The sequence below is a fragment of the Pomacea canaliculata genome, linkage group LG5 (assembly GCF_003073045.1).
Source record: "Pomacea canaliculata isolate SZHN2017 linkage group LG5, ASM307304v1, whole genome shotgun sequence".
NCBI classification, from domain to species: Eukaryota; Metazoa; Mollusca; class Gastropoda; order Architaenioglossa; family Ampullariidae; genus Pomacea; species Pomacea canaliculata.
Window position 1 is genome coordinate 18,340,816 of NC_037594.1, and position 19,698 is coordinate 18,360,513.

The following is a 19,698-nucleotide window of genomic DNA, read 5'->3' on the forward strand; positions in this document are numbered from 1 at the left end:
CCTAGAAGACTATGGTGATGTTGACCCAACAAAATTCAACGAAGATGGCTCTTTCATTGGCCAATATGGCTCTGGAAAGGCTGAGGGTGGGGAACCACCTAATGCATCTGCCATGTCCTCCATTGTATAGTAAAGTCTTCATTTCTGGGACTGCTCTGTTCAAAAAAGAAAGCATGGCAGCCCCGTTCACACCTGTCAGCTACTTTAGCCATGTTGTAGTCAACCAGTCAGCATCTGGGCACATCTCTGAGGACTGCCAGTCTAGTCAATTCTAATGCCATGACATTTGCTGCAAGGAAATCGACTGACATGCCAACTGTCCTAGACCCAGAGCTTGGAGCAGCTGCAATGCTATGGCCACACATTTTTGAAGCCAGTGAGAAACTGACAGAACAAATAAACATGTCTTTGATTAAGCCAGCAGGATTTGTTTACTTAGCTTGCAAGCTTGGACAGTAGTTGCAAGATTTAGGGGTGTTTTTTAATCAGGTTTTGAGATTGTGCTGTACGCTAGTCCAAAGAAGACAGCAATGGGAATAAACATCAAACTCTGCATCCTTGCTGAATATGACTGTAGGATAAAAATATGGAAACACTGAGAAGATCGAGACAGGTTAGGTAGTAAATGAGTAGGGAAGCATGCATCAGTGCTGGTTTGGATTTCATAAACTGATTTTCTTCTTCCCCTATCAAGCAAGCTTGTCAGCACAAATAGTGGTTTACAAACATATAAACTGCAACATTATTTGTGAACTTTTTGGTTTCTGCAAGATAGTGAAAATATTCTGCAGTGAAGTGGGTATAGAGAAGGGACACTACGAAGAACAAAACAGAGCTGTATTTGCAGGTAACAGGGAATGGTCTTTGAAATGGTGTCTATATTTTTCATGAGTGTGGAAGAGTCATGTTGAAACAGCTTTTAAGTCTGTGAAACAGTTTGTGTGAATCAAGTGTTACCCAAGCAATGTTAGATGGTCACACATAGCCAACCTCAAATGATGTCTTGGTCATCGGCTAGTCATAAATGGCCAGCACCACTGGTATTATATTTTCATGACATGATCGCTTGCCCAGCAAGCAGGATGCTCCGTTCATCAGGTGGCGACAACTCTCCAGTGTCATGGATGGTATGCACATCCTTTAAAACTGTGGACTGATTTTTTTCACTGTAATTTTCTTTGATGATTTTGTTTTTCAAAGTAATTTTATTTAAGGAAATGATCCCATTTTAATCACATAATTGTGTTTTTTCCTAAGGGATTTTTCTTGATCTGTATTGAAATAATATTTCGTTGTGGCTGATGATGTCATTGGCTGTCATTGCAGCACAAGGAGTGTGATGCAAATTCTGATCTAGCTGATATAGTGTTTACTATTTCCAAAATGCTTGGATTTCATTTTGTAATTGAGCCACACCATGTCCTCTCTTTCGTGCGGAAATTCCACTGAAAGTGATACCATGAAGTAAGACAAACATCATCTTCACATGACAGTTTGATTTTCACAACTTGATAGTAACGTCAAGATCTGACTTCTTCCCACCGTCAGCAAAACTTTTGAACTTTAGAAAAATGTTCTCAAATGAATCATGTTGTGGCACAGCTTTATGTGAATTTTTTTGTCATATATATTGAAAAATAATAATGTGGAATAGTTGCTTTGATTTTGGAAAAAAGTGGTACCTTTGGAATATTAATTGTTGTTTAAGGCTTCAATTGTTGTAGTGATACTTTGGTCAGTGGATGTGCAGCATCCATGTTGTGACAAGGCCGCATTCAGACCTGAAGGAGGACTTTTACGCTGGTATAAAGTACACTGCCATACCTTTTGTGTATGTACTGCCCATCTTTTTTCTGCAGCTTATGTGCCATTGTAATCCCACTTGCTGCCATCTTGTCAAAAGCAAAGATGTGAATTATTTCACTGGTTTAAGTCCTAGTACAATATGTTAGTCTGTAGACTAAAATGGACCCATACAAGTCAATTTATAATAAAATGCTTTCCTTCTCGTTGTGTACTAGGTTTGTCCTAGAGAACTTCTTGGACCGGGAACTTTTGGAGAGGTTTTAAAAAGCATTTACATGGGAGATTGTTTAATCTTTTATACATATTTATGTTTATTGGAGCATCTATATGGTCCTTACCTGGCCCCATCCCCATCCAATCTTTTGTAAAATAATTATTCTGGGTTTTGGAGGGAGGGGAAGAAGAGAGAATCCAAGCAAGTGTGTGTGAGAATGTATATAAGGTAGAAAGAGAGAGAAGTTGACACGACAAAGTGATTGTTTGATTGCCTGCTTGATTAGTGCTCTTTATTAGGGAGTGAAAGAAACTGGGTTCTGCAAACTGAATCTCATATGCGTAGTTTAAGTTTCATTTTCTTTGTTGCTATACAATCACTGGCCGGTGTATGATGTTGTGGAAGTGTATAATCTTCTGAAAAAAAGCTAGTTATAATGTATGTTGCATGGATCTGCACCTACCATTTGTGTTAGATGAAGAAGAAAGAATGTGCTTATGTGGTTTTATTTTTGGCTGATGATATCACAGTTGTGCCGTTGGTTGTGATGTTTCATGCTGTTCAACATGAAATCGGCTCCATATTTTGATAGTTTTTGCTACCTATCTTTTGCATAATTCCTTGTTCCCACTGCTAGAATATAATTAGTTGTTTCACCATAACTTGTCATGCCCCAGAATGTTGTGACCAGACTCATTTAGTAGTAATATCTAAGTTACTTTTATTCTCAGGATGAGGATTACATCTAAACATTACAAATCTACACATGACCATTAAAAACATCTCAAAACAGAATAACCTTTGGTGTGTTAAAAATTGCTGCTGTCATTAAAATGTAATAATTTGGTCTGCATGTATTCAGTGGTGTACAGAGTTGTACAGCAAAAAATCCAGACTTTGTTGTTGTTATTATTTCACTTTGAGAATATATTGGACATTTGTTAAACATTAATACTTTATAATTTGATTGACAGGAGTCACCCTAAATCCATCAGTAATAATGTTGTATTTGCTGATTTAAAGGTCATCAAATAACAGAAGTTTAGATTTAAGTTTTATTGCATTTTTTGTTTACACTCTAGTTTTGACCATGCAGGAAAAGTTACTAGAGTCAATAATGTAATAGTTTAGCTGCAGAGTGATGGGGATGTCAAAAAGAGAAAATTGTTATTCCTGTTAATAGTAGCTTTATGGCATCAGTCAGTGAAAGTGCTTTGTTCATTCCACAGCAGATTTTTCTTTGCTGCATAAGAATTATTCATTGAGTGCAATATGTCAGTCTTACCACCTCATACCTCATGCTTCATGTAGTCTGTCTTGGCCTCATTTTGGGGTCTGGTTTTGTATGTTTTCATTTTTTTATAACATTGAAGATTCCAAATGTTTTGATAGATTTTGTCATACGTTTGTCATTTTTCCTTTCATCTTGATTTGAATCTTCATCCTCACCAGTAATGTCTTTCTTTGTCCTTAAACATCTTACATTTGTGATAGTCATCTTTATCAGTTTTTCCTTGAGTGATCGTGTAAATCTTGTTTAAAGCCATATTTTTCTTCGTTGTCTTTGTTGTAATATTTCCACCTTTTTTTATTCATTAAAAAATAATAAATCCTGAGGTTCACCCATAAGCATGTGCCAAGCAGACTCAAGGATACATTTTTGCATTCTTAAACATTGTGCACAGGTCAGAACAGCCTGGAGAAATGGATTTATATCTTGGGGCATTGGTTTCTGATCTGATACATGAGCAGGTCTTTGGCAGAGTTAAATATTAACTACTAACTGAAATATTTTAGTTTTTAAGTTAAAAGTCAGACTAGCAATGTCCTGTACATGCCAAAAATTCAGTATTATTTTGGTTTCCCTAAAAGCAGATCTTCAACTACTATATCAGTAAGTCATAGGAATGATATCTAACAACAGTTCTAAAGCAAGATGCTATGCATCATACTTAATTATCTCTATGATACATGTAAATATTAAAAATGAGTTATTACATCATAAACACTTTCTTTGAAATAAACAGAATAAATAAACATGAAAATCATTTTATAGCTGTAAGCTAGAACATCTAGTTCACACAGAGTTCCTCAGTTTGTGTGAAAACAAGATAAACCTAGTCTTTTTTTTTTTTTTCTTGTAGTCTGAGCACCATTTTTTTCATCAGGATTTTTATCCATCATACTGAAATCCATTTCTGAATGTCCACTCCAAAGTTAATGTATTCTTGTGTATTTTTTTTTTTTTTAACATATGATATTGTGAACCCACATCCAGATGTAAGACGCATGAGTGAAGGAACGATGTGTGTACTTAAATATTAATGCTGGAAACAAAGATCTGAATGTTATGCTGATGTACATTATTAGATGTATGAAGCAAGTAAATTTGAGTTTAAGGGGAAGGCAACTGAGTTTTTTGCTATGCATGTTACAGATGACATCCTTTATACCTGGCATGTGCTACAGAACCCTTGTATTGTTGCTTATTAGTACTGGTATAAATGTGTAATATCAGATTTGTTACATACACTACAATGTAAATTCTCAGCACATGGTTTGTTAGTGCATGATGTTCAATTCTCTTTTCTGTATATTTTTTATCAACATTGGATGTCCTTCAGTCGCATCTGTTCTACCAGTGCCTCTCTGTTCCAATCTTTTATTCCAGCTGGGAAAAAAATAATTGCCCTTTTATGTTCCCACAGTTCTTGTAAGAATAAATTTATATTTCACTTGACTGAAGGCAATTTGTTTGATATGTACATACTGCATTCTTCAGAAAATAGCTGGGTAAAATACAACATGAGTGGGTTTCACAGTAAAGCTTCCATCAGGGACTTATTGATACTTGTAAGATCTGTTTTGTATTGTGTTAACAATCCTTTTGTCTTTCAGTGTCTAATTCTACTTATCCACTTCTTCATGCAAACCATTAATAAAATGTGTCTGTTTCCAAAGCACATTTGTGACATTTTCTTCTGGCCTGTAAATAAAATGTGCTGTTATTGTAATTATAGGCAGGGTCAGATTTGTTGGACATGGCCACTAGATTCTAAGTGGAATTAGGTCATGTCCCATAAATGATAAAAGTGTACTGTTTGAGGCTTTTTGGTTTCCTGTCAAATATCCACAATCTGTTATCATCATTTCTACACCAAGGATATTCCCTTTGTTACTCAAATGTCTGTCAGGCTTTTATAATGCATTCAACAGAGATAATAGAAGATCTTTTTTTTTAAATCCTCAACTTGATGGTATGTATGCTATAAAACACCTTTTCATCCAAGCATGTGCTTCACTGACAATTTTTATTTTTGATATCTTTACATTATGATCCTCTTCAAATTCCAATATGCTTCATCCTTTTTGAACTTTTCATGTTCAGCATTGCAGAAATAGTGGATATTTGGGCAGTTAAAGAAGTGCTTGGAGCTGTTTTAAAGATTAAGTCAGGTTGGGAGAGAGCTATATAATTCTTTTGAACTTTTAAACATAATATTGTGAACAGTGAAAAAAAAAATTTTTATTTTTTAACAATGTCATCACTGATTTCCACGGTGATCCGTTCATCAGAGACACTACTCCACTCTGTGTTCATCTCATGTAATAAGACAGTGCAGAGTGAATATGGATTAACAAGATTTTGTTTTCTTCCTATTGGCTGGGAGAGGCTGCATACCTCAATAGGATGTATACTCATCATTCTTACATTAGGTAATGTCATGGAAATTTTTTTGAAAAATTTTGCTATGTTCAGATGCCAATGTTGGCGACTGAATTTTATAGTGAACTGTTCATTTAGAAGTGAGCAAAGGGTTTCTTTGGGTTAAAAGAGAGCCTCCATCCAAAAAAGAATTGTGTGATCATTATATTTAGTACTAATATGTAAATAATTTTTAGCACTCCAGGAATGTTTGGAGCCTTGATTCTGCAGATTTGTATATTTTTTAATCTCTTGGAGGAAGAATGTCAATAGGCCATCTGCAACAAGTGTTCTAGCTTTTACAGGCATACTTTTTTCCCAGCAGCTTCTTTGAAGGAACATGGTTGCCATCATCATTTTGAGTGTCAGAGGGAAAATGTTCATCATTGATTGCCATGTTCTCTTTACTGTGCAATGGTGTCATGTTATTTTTCACAAAATCTGCTGAAAATCATCTCTCATGCTCTGATATTAACCATGTGACATGCTTATACAAATCATCCGCTTTCAATGATTGGCTGCTACTGTAGAACATGTACAGTGTCTTGTAAGCAGTAGTTGTTAGATCCACCAGTGACATGGTCATAATACAGTTATGTTACTCCTCGTAATCATTATTTTGTGCTCATGGTATCTGAACCAACACCCCATTCCCTGCGTTACCGTATTGTTTCCAATTCATGCTCACACACCAGCGAAGTGTCAGTTATGTGCCTTCCTAAGACAAAATACAATGAGTAAGAAAGAAAACCTAGAAACAACAAACACAAGGTACAGGCTGATGTTCCACAACAGAGTTGATTGCAGACTTTTCATGATGTGTGAGACTTGATGTCAGTTTCCATAAATTGTTTTCTTACACGCTTGCTCTAAATACCTTTGACTGGCGGTTATTAAGGTCATTGTTTCTCCAGTACATTAAGATTGGACACAATACGGTATAGATCCACACACACACACATTGTGCAATTACAAATGCAGATGGTTTATTTCAGTTTGGAGGATACTGACAATTTTTCAACATGCTAGGCCCTCCCTGAAGTTTTCTTTTTCATTTTAGACTCAGTTTCAGCTGTGTCTTTTTGTGTTGCAAAAATAAATGAAGTCCAAATAACCATCGGTTACTGGATTCAATAAGAATAACATAATGCTTTTGAATCTATTGATATATTAATTCCTTTTTTAATACATTATTGTTAATTCACTGTGTAATTAACTGGTTAGCAAAGTGTGTATACTGATCTGGTTATTCATACTGGGATACTTTTGTTTCTACCATCAATTTTTGAGGCTCATGTGTCTTCTCTGTGCAGTTTCTTTCACATCAAACAAATTTTAATAAATTTGTGCTTTATTCATTATACTGGCTGTTTTGCAACTGGGAGTTTGACAGAGAGAAAAAAATCAGGACCAGGTTGTGTGAGTGTTTTTTTTTTTTTTTAATTTATATCAAAGGAGCCAAAGAGCAAGTCATCTATACTTACACTGACGATGACACATCTGACACTGATTTGGACAGATGCCTCTGCAACTTCTAGACTCACTTAATCACCAGCAGATGAAACAACGCATAAACATAATTCTAGCACAGTTTTTTTGACAGATGTTAAATCAAGATGTGATTTTTCCTCCCCCAGACTTAGTTTACCTCAGGTATGCAAGTACATGTACACATGGGTACAATCACAACTGGCTGCTCCATGGTCCAGTTTAGCGAAAAGCATGCACCTCAAACACCCAGTCTATTTGCACGCAGTATTATATATCTCACAATGTTGAAAACTGAATCGCTTCTCGGCCTTTTTTTTTTAATATATATATAAAATATATTAAGTAATCGGTTCTGAACGGTCACCTCAGACACGAGGCGGACAGTTGTCAGATTGCTACCTACATAGTAAGATGTTGTAGTTGACTTTGATGAGTCTTTCCAATTGAATGTTATTTGGGACAAGGGCAAGGAACCACAAAATTAATATTGTATGTCGAAGAGTTTCGCAGACGACGATGACGCGGACAACTCAGATTACTGACTGGATGGATTAAGACTGCTCTCCCTTGAATTTGTCATTTCCAAAATACTGTACCAACCGAAAGGATCGATTAGTTTGTAAGACTTTCTTTCCCTTTGAGTTTTAATGACTTGAGGTGCATCGTACGACTGAAAGAAGCACAGACCTTTAAACTCAAACTCATAAAAAAATACGATTACATTTGAAAGCGGAGTAAGATGAATAATTTCATGATTTTACGGATGTGATAGTGTAATACACTGAGACCTTGATTGATAGTAACACTATTTTAGTTTATGAAGGAAAGCTACAGCGCATTAACAAATTCCACGTCAGAAATGCGCAGCTACTGCTGTGATTAGTTTGCCGTATGCAGTAATTTGATTAAGTTTAATAATCTAGGGAAAGTCGAAGGTTCGAGAACAATTGGCTAGAATTGAGAAATTGCAGTTTGTTTACGTTTTCTATTTATTTATTTGTTATTGTCTTTACAAATCTAACAACGAGAGGTTAAGAACTTGGGATTACAGCCCATCATCATCTTATTTCCACATTATGACGATTCATTAACAATTATTTTCCCACAAGCATAAATAAAAACTGTTTAACTTTAGTGAAAACAAGTCGATCGATCCCTCCTCAGCTGACCATTGGCAAATACTGCACAAATCACTGGGTAAATATTCTTGATAAAGAATGCATGTAAAAAATTGTTAACAAACGAAAGCGTATCTTCTAGACTATTATTCAAATACAAGAATCTTACTAAATTAATATATTATTATTGTTGTTACATTTTCTATCTTGCACTCATCATTCTTCTTCTTGCTTCTATTCACCCCCAGTGGAGCATAGGGCCGCAACCACACACGCCATCGGACCCGGTTCTGGGTGTCCCTTTCCAGTTGGGACCATGTCATGCCAGATGTCTCCACCTGTCTGTGGACTGATCTAGCTCCTTCATGTCTGTCTGGGTCTCCCAACCCTGCGCCTCCACTGTGGGTTCCAGCCCAGAGCCTGTCTTGTTAAATTGTCAGCTGGCTTTTGTAAGGTGTGACCAATCCAGCTCCACTTCTGCTTCTTGATGTCTTGGCTGGCAGGTTTTTGGTTGGTTCTCTCCCACAAGTCTGTATTGGAGATCTTCTCGGGCCATCTGATGTTGAGGATGCGGCGAAGACATCTGTTGACGAATGTCTGTATCTTGTTGGTGATGGCATTTTGCACATGCCATGTCTCAGATCCATACAGAAGGACTGACTTTACATTTGTATTAAAGATGTGGATCTTGGTGTGTAAGGATAAAGCCTTGGAGTTCCAGATAGGTTGTAGGGTGTGGAATGCAAGCCTGGCTTTGTTTATTCGGCTTCTTACATCTTCATCTGTACCTCCATCTTTGTTGACTATGCTGCCAAGGTAGGTGAAACGGTCAGACTCTATAATACATTCCCCATGAAGTTGTAGGCTTCTTGCTTGTTGTTGACCCGCATTACCTCCGTCTTCTTGATGTTGATGGTCAGGCCAGTCATTGGCACTCATCATTGTGTACCCATTAATTCTTGCATGTGTAACCATAGTTGCACAATGTTGGGGCTTAACTGATGCATGAATTTTAAAATGAATACTTAGAAGAGTTTTTTTTTTTTAAATAGGTGGTAACTGAGATTCATCAAGAAAGGTGTGCGTGAGAAATGATACAGTTCATCACAAGAGGTCAGGTCTTGTTGATAATTGAAGAGTAATGATCCTGATCGGTTCCTGCATGCAAAAAATTCTTTGCTTGGAGCCTGCTCCTTTGGTTACTGCACACAAGGCAGTTCAGAAACTGCTACTTTCAAGTCACCTTCCAAACCATTTTGTTTGGTGCAAATGCCCTGCATCAAATTCTGCAACACTTCAGCATGAAGAGAAGATAAAATTTGCATATATATCAAAAAGGGGTAAAAAGGCATTTTCTTCCAGTTTTTCTGCCTGTTGAAAATAGCATGCATTATTAAAATTGTACACATCATTCTTGTACTGAGATCTTCAGTGACTTGTCTTCATGATTATATTTTAACTTTTTTGCATAAGTTACAAATATCATTTTTACATATGTTACAAACTGCAGAATAGCCTTTAAATTTTGCTTTTGATTAAATTTATTCTTTAACTTATATGTATAAAAAATTTAAAGTAGAGGTGAAATTTTTTATGTAAAACTGTCATCTAAATATTTTTTTTAAAACATAAAGTGAATTCTGTTATTTTAAAAAATTTCATAAGCTTCTTATTTATTTTACTTTTTCATTACTTGTTTGAGATCTTAAGTTTGTTAGCTGCAATGTGTTATAAGATTGAAAGGTAGTGTGCTTTCCCATAGACTTTAAGAATCTCCCAGATTTGCATAGCCTTCAGCAACATTAAAGATCCTATTTGTAGTATCCATTTAAATATTTTTCAAGAAAACTTTTAAAAATAATAAAACAGAGACACAGAGGTTAAAATATTTTTTGGGAAAATATTGTTTTTTCAGAATTTTAAGTCATTATTTTGTGTTGATCTGTTTCTTTAGGGGCTCTGAGTATTTTGGTGACATCCGTTGTTAGGTGAGTAGACTTGCACTTTTACTGCTTGCAGAGTGTTTAAATTAAAAGAATGTTCTTTTTTTGGCACATACCAGCCCAAAATATTGCAATGGGTTTATTGATTTTAATAATTACTGTAAATGTATCCATCACTGTAGGGGGGTGTGTATGTATAGGTGCCTTTGCCTTTGTGAACATACATAAGGTAAAGGTCGTCCCTTAACATATTTTAGGTCATTGGAGAGTGTGATGTAAGAGACCTCACTTTTCTTAGGGCCAGCTGTATGTGAGGGTGGTGCCAGTCTTCTCTCCCTAGCTGCCTTTCCTTCCCCAACTTTCTTTGAAGTTAGGTGCCCATTCTTGACAGCTGGGTCAACTGTCAAAGTTTGCTGTGCCATGCAGGTGTCGAACTGATTTGCCTCTTGGTTCAGTTGCCAGTCCTGTAACTACTTGGTTATCTGCTCAACCATACACACATTTTTTTAGTATGATTATAAAATGTATAAAGCATTTTCTTTTCTTATTCTCTTTTTGCAATCATTTTTTTGTTTTTTTGGAAACAGTTTTGCAGTAGTCTTTTGGGAGGTTTGGTCACTGAACAAGCACTTGTCCTCCATGTCTGTTGGTTTGACTGCAGGCCAGCATCTCCATAGTCCCTATATTATCTTTCAGATTCTAAGGCACACCTGATAGAAAAGGGTAAGTCATTGAACATTTCAAATTATTTTTTTTTGTTATTTTGCAGTTACAAATTTCATTAAAAATACTTTCTGATGAGGTATTAGTGAGCATGAATATTTTCAAAACTAGTCAAATTACATGTAATTTCAAATGGATGAAAGACATATATCTTACTCAAGCTGATTTGATTTGACAGAATAAAGTTGTAGATGGTTGGATAGTACTATCAGGAGTCTGTCTTGGGTCCAGTACTTTTTGTGTTGTGTTCTTCCCTTCTGTTTGATGTCATCTCTCTCCATGCCAAGTCACGTGTGAGTTTTGCTGATGATACACAGCTTTATCAGTTATTATCTTACTGCTAAGACAATCAAAAGGTTGCTTTGTGCTTTTGTATTCTTATGACAGTATTGAATATTAAGGTATACGCATACAAGCACAGAGAGAGAGGCAACATATACAGGAGGTGGAGGAGCTATTGGAAGGGACAGCGTAGAGGTGGTAGCATCACATCACAAAGGAGTTTAAGCATTTGCTCTGTATATGCTTCGCATTAGCCGGAACCATCAACCTGCATTAGAATAAAAGCACCTGAACCCACAATAATACTGACTTGTGTTCATTATTGTGGTGAGACTAGTCCATCAACCCCTGTCTACCCTGATACATTCTCAAGGATTGACTATTGTTATTCTGTTTTGGGTGATATTCCCAAGAATCTTCCTGACAGTCTCCAAAGGATCCAGTATATTGTTGCTCATTGTATCTACAAATCCTGTACAAATCCTCTCAATATGTAACACCTATTATTAACATATAACACCCATCATTTGCTCTTTTTGGTGGTTGGCAGTCTTTGATCATAAAGCCCAAAAACTGTCCACTCTGACTTATTCCACTATTTCTGGTACCAGTCCTCAATACCTCCCTGAACTCCCATTTATACTCCCTCACAGCTGCTCCATCTTCTGACACCACTTGAGTCCCACTAAGACCACGACATGGAAAGAGGTCTTTTGCCTATCAAGCCTCATCAGTTTGCGACAAATTACCCATCAGCCTTCATCATGCTGATTCTTTGTTCCCCTTTCAAGTCCAAATTCAAGATGTACTATTTTTTCAAGAACAACTTCACCCTCAATGTCCTGGCATAATTTATGTCTGTATTTACTCTGTGGGTGTGTCAGTTGAATGAGTGTATGTGTGTATGTAAGTTTCCTTAGGATTGGTCTGTTTGTATTTTCTCTTATTTGTAAAGTGCTCTCATCAAATTATTTTGAAAAAGCACTATGTACGTGTTCATCATTACTATTATTTCTCTCCAAATTTTACAGTGCTTTTGTTATATTTTCAGAATTCTGGATTCCATGGCTTCATTCTAAAAGTACTGATGCTTGGACATTGTTACATTTATGTAAGTCAGAACTCAAGTCCACTCGACTGCTAGGTGTCAGGCTACTAGCCAGTGAAAAATCATGGGAGTGTAAGTCTGCAGATTTCTTCTGTTGCAAAAACTTTCTCTTCAGTATTTTATTAATGACTGAACAAAACTAATATGGTAAAATAACTTGATATTTAAAGGTATAAAGCTATGCAGTTTATTTTTGTATCTGGGATGAGCTTTGTACATGATAATCGTATACATACCCTCACATCATCATTGAGAGAACTAAGATTGTATGTTGATTAGCCACATCTGTGGACATGAGTGACATAGTATTCACTCTTGCATTGTAATGTTTTTAGGCATGTTAATGACCCATTAAAATATTTCTGAAAGCCTGGGTGAGTTTGAGTAATATTTTTCATTATGTAGAAATAAAGCATTGTATGCTAGCAGAGATCCATAATTTTTGTGCATCTTGACTCTCATCATGGCAGCATACCAGTATCGCTTTGTGGCACAAGCTGCAGATTACCGTACTTTGATTGGTTTAGCTCATTCCCAGGGCAGTGATCCCAGGTTTTTTCTTCCACAGCCAGCCTTAGTGCCTTCCAAGGTATTTATCAAACTATAAGATTGCTCATTTCTTCATTTTTGTTTAAACTGCAATATGTTTTATGCAGTTTGGTTTCTTACTTTTTTATAATAATTCAAATTATTTTACCTTTTTTGTGAAAAGATGTTCAGTATAGTGAAGAAAATTGTAGGTTTTAAAAATATAACAATCAAATATGACAGCTTATTTACTTGTCCAAATGATTTTTTGATGAAGTAAGCTTTGACATAAAGGTTTGCATATAATTAACATTTACCTCGTTCAGGGTGAATATTGCTTTCTTCTTCAGCATTCTTTTTTGGAGGATAGGGTTAAACTCTCCAATGTTTTTATTTTAAAAAGATCTGATCTGAAAGTCTTATCTTTTATTGTGTGCTGCAGAAAACAGTTGCAGAAGAGCTGGCTAATCTGCTGATTGTTCTCTGTAATATCGAGGATGAGACATGCATTAACACCTCCAACCCCCAACAAACTACTCTTGAGCAGAATACATGTAGGAAAGCCTGCATGCTGGCTGAGCATTATCTTGAGACTAAGGACCCTACAGCAGATGAGAAGGTGTCTGTAGACATGGATTTTGCTTTTTAAAACCACTTAACCAAAGAGTGAGAGACTGAGCAGTGGTTAGTTTGCTCCATAACAACTACAGTACAACACATAGTTGTTTGACTATGTTTTTGTACTTATCAGTAGGTGTCAGTCGTGCATGTGTGTGTTTGTGTGTATTTGGCAATTTACTTCAGTTAAGAGCTGTTTCTTTTTTTCAAAGGAAAAGGCAAGTGAAGTGGCATCTTGGGCTTAAATAATAGATACTGATGCTGTAAATTGTTTCTGCTGAAATGTTTGGGTTGCAAACAGTCATTTACTTACAGTTGCATCTAAAACATATCTCTGTTAAGGAGACCGCTATGTTATCAAATCCATCCAGATTGCATTAACTTTCAGTCTCTAAAGTGATCATTTAAATGCTGTCATCATGGCTCTGAGAATAGCACTGTTTAATTTTGATCTTGAATTCAACAAAGAATGGCTGAGCAAAGTGGAAAAGACTGGCATGACAGAATGGTTGTCTTGTTAAATGGTTCCTCCTATGTCATAAATTATCTGTTTTTCTTTGCGAAATAGAATTAATCATGGCTGCCTCTAAGAACCAGTATGCAGCTTTGTTTTAGACATGTAGTTAAGACATCATAAGTTAACGATTCATTTAAAACCCAAAACTAAAACCCAGTCATTTACGATCCATGTCAGACCATGTGCTATTTGCTTTTTCTTTTAACTCGTAGCCTGTTTAGCTGTAACATTTCAAAATGTTTAAAGCAACATATTTACATTGAGACCTGGAATTTGTTCCAGGATATGTTCTGGTATCTTGACAGTTCAACGCTTGATGTTACCATTGACAGAAATTTGCCTATAGCGGAAAACTTAGAACTGATATTTCTCCACACCATCAAGAGACTGATTAATGTAAGTTTCTGCAACATGAACCAAGTGGGTTGTGGCTGTTCTCTTATGGATAGGGCTCTTCAGAAAATCAGATGGTGTTAAAACTTTCTCCACAATGTATTTATCTTGCTGAAAAGCATTTTATCCCATTTTCAACAAGAATGACATATTAGTTTTAATTTCAAGGTTTTAGTCTGAACGCTGCGTTCCTTTAAGCTGTGTCGTCCATTGTGTTGACTTTCCATAAAAATATAGCTGGTGGTGAAAATGTACACTGTTTCTTTTAAGACTGCTAAATATGTCTGTTTATGATGTCCATTCAGGCAAGTTTTTTTTTTTTTTCCTTAAAACCCAAATCACAGAAGCAAGAACAAGCAGCTGTTTTTATGAGAAATCATGGACTAGCCACATTACAGAGAGTGAATGAAATGAAGCCTGACCAGGAAGTCGCAGCAGTCACAGCAGCTATTCTTGGCAATCTTGCTGCTTTCTCAGAGTCTGAGGTGCACCAGTCTGTTGTTCATGCAGGTGACTACTTGTATATATCAATGTATATATATATATCAATGGCGGGTATGAGGTCATAGGTGATTGCTTTTGTTTAGAGGTATGTATTTCACTTTGCCTGTCAAAAGTCACTTGATGTTTTGTAGGATGGCTTGGAGTCTTAAAAAAATGGTCAGAGGATGAAAATGTCACTTTGGCACTTTTAGCCCAGCGAGCTTTGGCTAACCTTGATAGAGACTGGTCGGCAGACGTTTTTGGTGATGGAGTGTTTCTGCTTTATCCTCTCTACCGTTCAAAGTGAGTTTGAATCCTGTGTTCTTGTTGTACAGACCTGTAATAGACCTTATTTGCTTCAGTGGTCCCAGTACATATAAAGGAATGAGTGAATGTCCTCCTTTTCCACACTATATTCTTACTTAAGAGCTTCCTCGTAGAGTGTGGTAGGTGGATGGGTAAGAGACCCATGTATGTATCAAAAGTGAGTTGATCATGAAATAATATTTAAAATGTTACCTAAATATCATGCTATAATGTACAATGCCCACTTTTATGTTCTGCTTAAACTACTAGTACAAGCCTCTAGATAATGAAAAAACCGCAGTTGGTTCATTACTGCTATAAATACATTTTTAAAAGGCTGCTTTAAAAATGTACCACCTTTGCAATGAGATACATCACTATTTCTTTAATTTAGTATGGAGTTCATGCTGACTTAGTGCTAAGAGCAGCCTAACTCACCATTTCAGGAAAACTGTACATGCTGATATAGTCTTTATTCATGGCCTTCTGGGTGGTGCCATCAAGACATGGAGACAGCAAGACTTGCCTGTGCCTGCACCTGCTGACAGTCCATCCCAAGTGCATACAGCCTGCTGGCCAAAGGTTTGTATATGCTTAATAAGATCGACAGCACCCTTCATAGATTTATATATATTCAGAATAAACAACCGTTGCAAAAAAGTTATGTAGATGTGGGGGTAGACTCTTGATTTGTTCATGCATGCATGTCTACAGGATTTTAATAAATTCATGTAGAATCATGCTAGGGATGGAACCATACTCCCTAATATTCTGCTTGTCTTGAAATCTTAGAGCTTTAAATTTAATCTTTGAAACTTTCAATTCATTATGTGGATCGCCAAGGAGAAGACCTCTAAACTGTAGTTTAAGCCATTGATCTACAGTCATTTGTGACAGAGTGGCAGTAGCATCAGTACTTTTAGGAATCCTTATGAGGGTTACACCATTACATGCTTTGGCGATGTCTAAGGGCATATGTTCATGTATTATCTGGCTAAAGAATATGTGTCACATGTTTTAGGACTGGCTGGCTGAAGATTGTCCACACGCTCGAATACTTAGCCTTCATTATGACACATCCTTAAGCACCTGGAGTGGCCAGGGTTCTGACAGAGACAAGTATGAATCACTTCCTTGACTTAATCACAGTGTAGCTGAATTATTTCCGTGTCATCTCTGTGTGCAAGTGGATGTGTTTAATTGTGCATACATGTGGGTTTGTGTGTTTGCATGTGTATGCATGGGTACTTTGTGTGGATGTGTGCACACAAACTTGAGAAAGCTATATAAAAATTCCAACTGGCATAGGATCTAGAGAAATGTCTACACTGTATTTACACAAATATGCTTCTCTGAAAGGCACGATTAGTAACAACTCATTTTAAAGGTGGAGGATCTCTCATTGAGCAATTCTACTTACACTCTGTTTTTAAATGACCTTGCTATTCAAGACGAACTTTGGAAGGTCGCAGCAAAGACATGCTAGAGAAACTTCGTCAGGCTGGGGTGGGCTCAAGGCCCATCATATGGGTTGGACATTCCATGGGAGGTAACTCAGGTCTTTGTGACCAAAAGTATGTCAGTATCTAATATAATGCTATTTTGATCATTTCTGCCCAACTGTCTCCTTTAGGTGATTATGTGTACCTCACCTAAGGTGGAGTGATTATAGTATGTCTTCCTCACCCTCTTACCTGCCTCACATGCCTCGGGTTCTGTCCATTATGCCCCATCTTTACCTTTCTTTTGTCCTCCCAGCCGTCTGGTAATATAATTCTACCTAGCTATCATGCATGTAAATATATCTATCTATATAGCTATAAATATTGTAATCATGTCTGCTTTGCTATTCTTATGTTGATCATGCATGCCTAGCTATATTAACTATAGTCGGATAGATCTACTGAGCTATTACAAATGCATAGTTATCCTTCACAGCAGTGATGCTATTCTTGCTGTAGTCGTTTCTGCCTACCTGTTCTTACTGCAGTCATATGTGCCTGCTCGTCCTTAATGTGGTTGCTTCTACTTCTACTTTACCATCTGTCTTTGATTTGCATTTTTTTTTTCCAGGACTGCTGATCAAGCAGATGCTGGAACTTGCAGAAGGGGATACTAGATACTCAACCATACAGACCAGCACCTGTGGACTGTTGTTCTATGGAGTACCTCATCATGGACTATCATGGGCTGCTTTGTCAAGCCAGGCCCACTATCTCCTGTACCCATCTGTTGAGGTGCAGGAACTCAGCAGGGGTAAAGAAAAGCTATGTGTCTGTGTGTATTAGGAACAAGAAGGACTGATGAGCAGATTTCCATTCATGAGTAACCGTTGTTTATTTTTATCCTTGTCTTAACGTATTTTGTTTGTCTGAAGTCCTTTTTTCTGGATTTGACTTTTCTTGGTCCTGTACATACATGCACAAATTCACACATACACACACACAGAGTACATGGTACTGTTTTTAACTTTACTAATTTCATTATCACCACCACTATCATTTTCTTCTGCCTAGACTCTAAGAAGCTGCAGAGACTGCACAGCCATTTCCAGAATTTTGTGAGACGCAAGAATATTCCATGCCTGAGTTTTGGTGAAACCTTGAAGACCAAGATAAGCAAGACATTACCCAAGATTCTGCTGGTTTCTACTCAGTCCAGTGGTGTGTCTTAAATCTGCTTGCTCACTATCTAATACCTTTTTCTTAGTTTTTCTTTTTTCAACGTAGACGAATATTAGTAAAAAAAAAAAATTTCCAGTTTATATGTAAAAAAATGCATGTGTTGTATCTACCTAATGTAGTGCTTTTAGCGCTGAGGATCGACCTGAAACCTCTGCTCTCTGATGCCATTTTAGAAAGGCAGACTAGATCAAAAAATATTAAATTACTACCTGGAAACAACCGACTAAACACTGCCAAGCAAGTAGCTGCAGAAAAATGATTCCTCAAGCGATATCCTTTGTGACATTCTTGAGTCTGCTTATAGAAATGGACAAACAATAAAATTTTGACAGCAAATTCTCTTTCTTCAATGCCAGATGACGTGACCTTAGATTACGCTCTCGTTAAAAATCATCGAAAGTTGTCTCCCCTGACAGTGAGCTAGCATGTGCATGTCGTGCAGAGCACTCCACTAGTAAGGTAAACAACTGCCCTCTAACAGCGTGAAAGGTCAAACGCCAGGCACATGCTATCTCACTGTCAGGAGAGACAGCTTTTTGATGGTTAAAGAGGTAGTGAAGCCGTTTATCTGCTATGGTCATGTCACCTGGTACAGCCAAGAAGAAATATTGATTCGCCTTCGTGACACTACCTTAAGCATTAGTCTTAGTATTACAACGGTCTGTGAAGCAAGTCCTATGGGTTAATCGTTTTTTGTAAAGGCTGAATAACAGACTTTACTACTTATGTACCAGGTGGATTTCTTAGAAGTAACCATATAAGCTTTCAAAATCCTCCCAAAGATAGGAGTATACGGACTTTGTGTGCACCCTGTAGACCAAGGTTTTTTAAACTTTTTTTTATGATTTAAAAAACAATTTAACACATCCAGAAATTTAATCGTTATCCTTATTTTAGTCTTCAATAGAACCTTTGAATACAGACTGTGATGTGAGCCATATGGTGTCAAGATTGTTCAGTTATAATGCTGGCCACAGTGTCACTGATGTGCTTTGCTTTCTTCCATAGATCCAGGTGTTGGCGAATTTCAAACCATGCCTCTCAATCACATCAACATCTGTAAACCCAGCAGCCGTGAGAGTGTACTGTATGAGCAGACTTTGGCCTTCATTCAGCGTTGCATGTTTTTATCACTCATGGACAGAATTCGTCAGGGTGTGATGGGAGATACAGAAGAAACACATGCAACAAAAGACGATGAGAATACAAAAATTTCTTGACATTTTTCTTAGGTCGGTCACATTTGCAGAGGCTGAAATCTCCTGACATTTTACAAGATATGTAGCATTTTGAGCAGGATTCTAAACGTGAATAGCACATTGATCCTCAGTATCCTACAAATGCAAAATTACTTATCAGGAGTATTTTTTTTTAATTCAAACATTTTCTAGACAGGTCTGCATGTTTAACAGCATTAAGAATTTTAAACTATTGCTTGCGTCCACATCACTCCCACATTTGGATGTACTTATTTTTAATATTAAGTAATGTACCTTTATTCATTGTGCTGGTTTGTTAAAATGCCCCGACTGAATAGGTATTCTATGAATACTATAGAACTGGTGCATACATTTTTTCTTCAACTTAGAAACCACATTTGTTAAAGATTTCTGCTCTGATTTTCAGCAGTATAGTTTTTTTGGTATTGTTATTAAAGTCGTATTACATTAAAATTTTGAAATGGTAGCATGAATGTTTATTTTGATTTTCATCAAAATTGCATGGAAATAAATTCTAATTTTATTATGCTGCAGTCTTAGAGGTTGTGTCCAGAGTAG

General features: G+C 36.7%; 2 protein-coding genes across 2 annotated transcripts in view; both read left to right on the plus strand.

Annotated features, from left to right (window-relative positions):
* Positions 1-7,087, plus strand: part of LOC112564044 (neurofascin-like) — a 56,814-nt gene extending 49,727 nt beyond the window's left edge. Inside the window, 1 exon segment of the mRNA XM_025238610.1 lies at positions 1-7,087. Within this exon segment, the coding sequence (XP_025094395.1) occupies positions 1-130 (130 nt within the window). The 3' untranslated portion in view covers positions 131-7,087.
* On the plus strand, positions 310-19,666 carry LOC112564045 (protein SERAC1-like). The gene is made up of 15 exons (XM_025238611.1): positions 310-376; positions 490-573; positions 10,975-11,001; positions 12,335-12,463; positions 12,862-12,980; positions 13,362-13,538; positions 14,337-14,450; positions 14,753-14,957; positions 15,083-15,233; positions 15,683-15,818; positions 16,258-16,355; positions 16,688-16,785; positions 17,310-17,492; positions 17,753-17,899; positions 18,929-19,666. Exons 1-15 carry the CDS (start codon positions 310-312, stop codon positions 19,138-19,140), a joined length of 1,947 nt encoding a protein of 648 aa, XP_025094396.1. The 3' UTR covers positions 19,141-19,666.
* Positions 19,667-19,698: the final 32 nt, after the last annotated feature.

Excerpts from the sequence above, each read along its gene's own strand:
- LOC112564045 (XM_025238611.1), top strand. The coding sequence starts at position 310 with ATGCCAACTGTCCTAGACCCAGAGCTTGGAGCAGCTGCAATGCTATGG. Across the intron at positions 574-10,974 it reads CATCCTTGCTGAATATGACT|ATTCTAAGGCACACCTGATA; the intron begins GTAGGATAAAAA and ends ATTATCTTTCAG. Across the intron at positions 17,493-17,752 it reads GGTGCAGGAACTCAGCAGGG|ACTCTAAGAAGCTGCAGAGA; the intron begins GTAAAGAAAAGC and ends TCTTCTGCCTAG.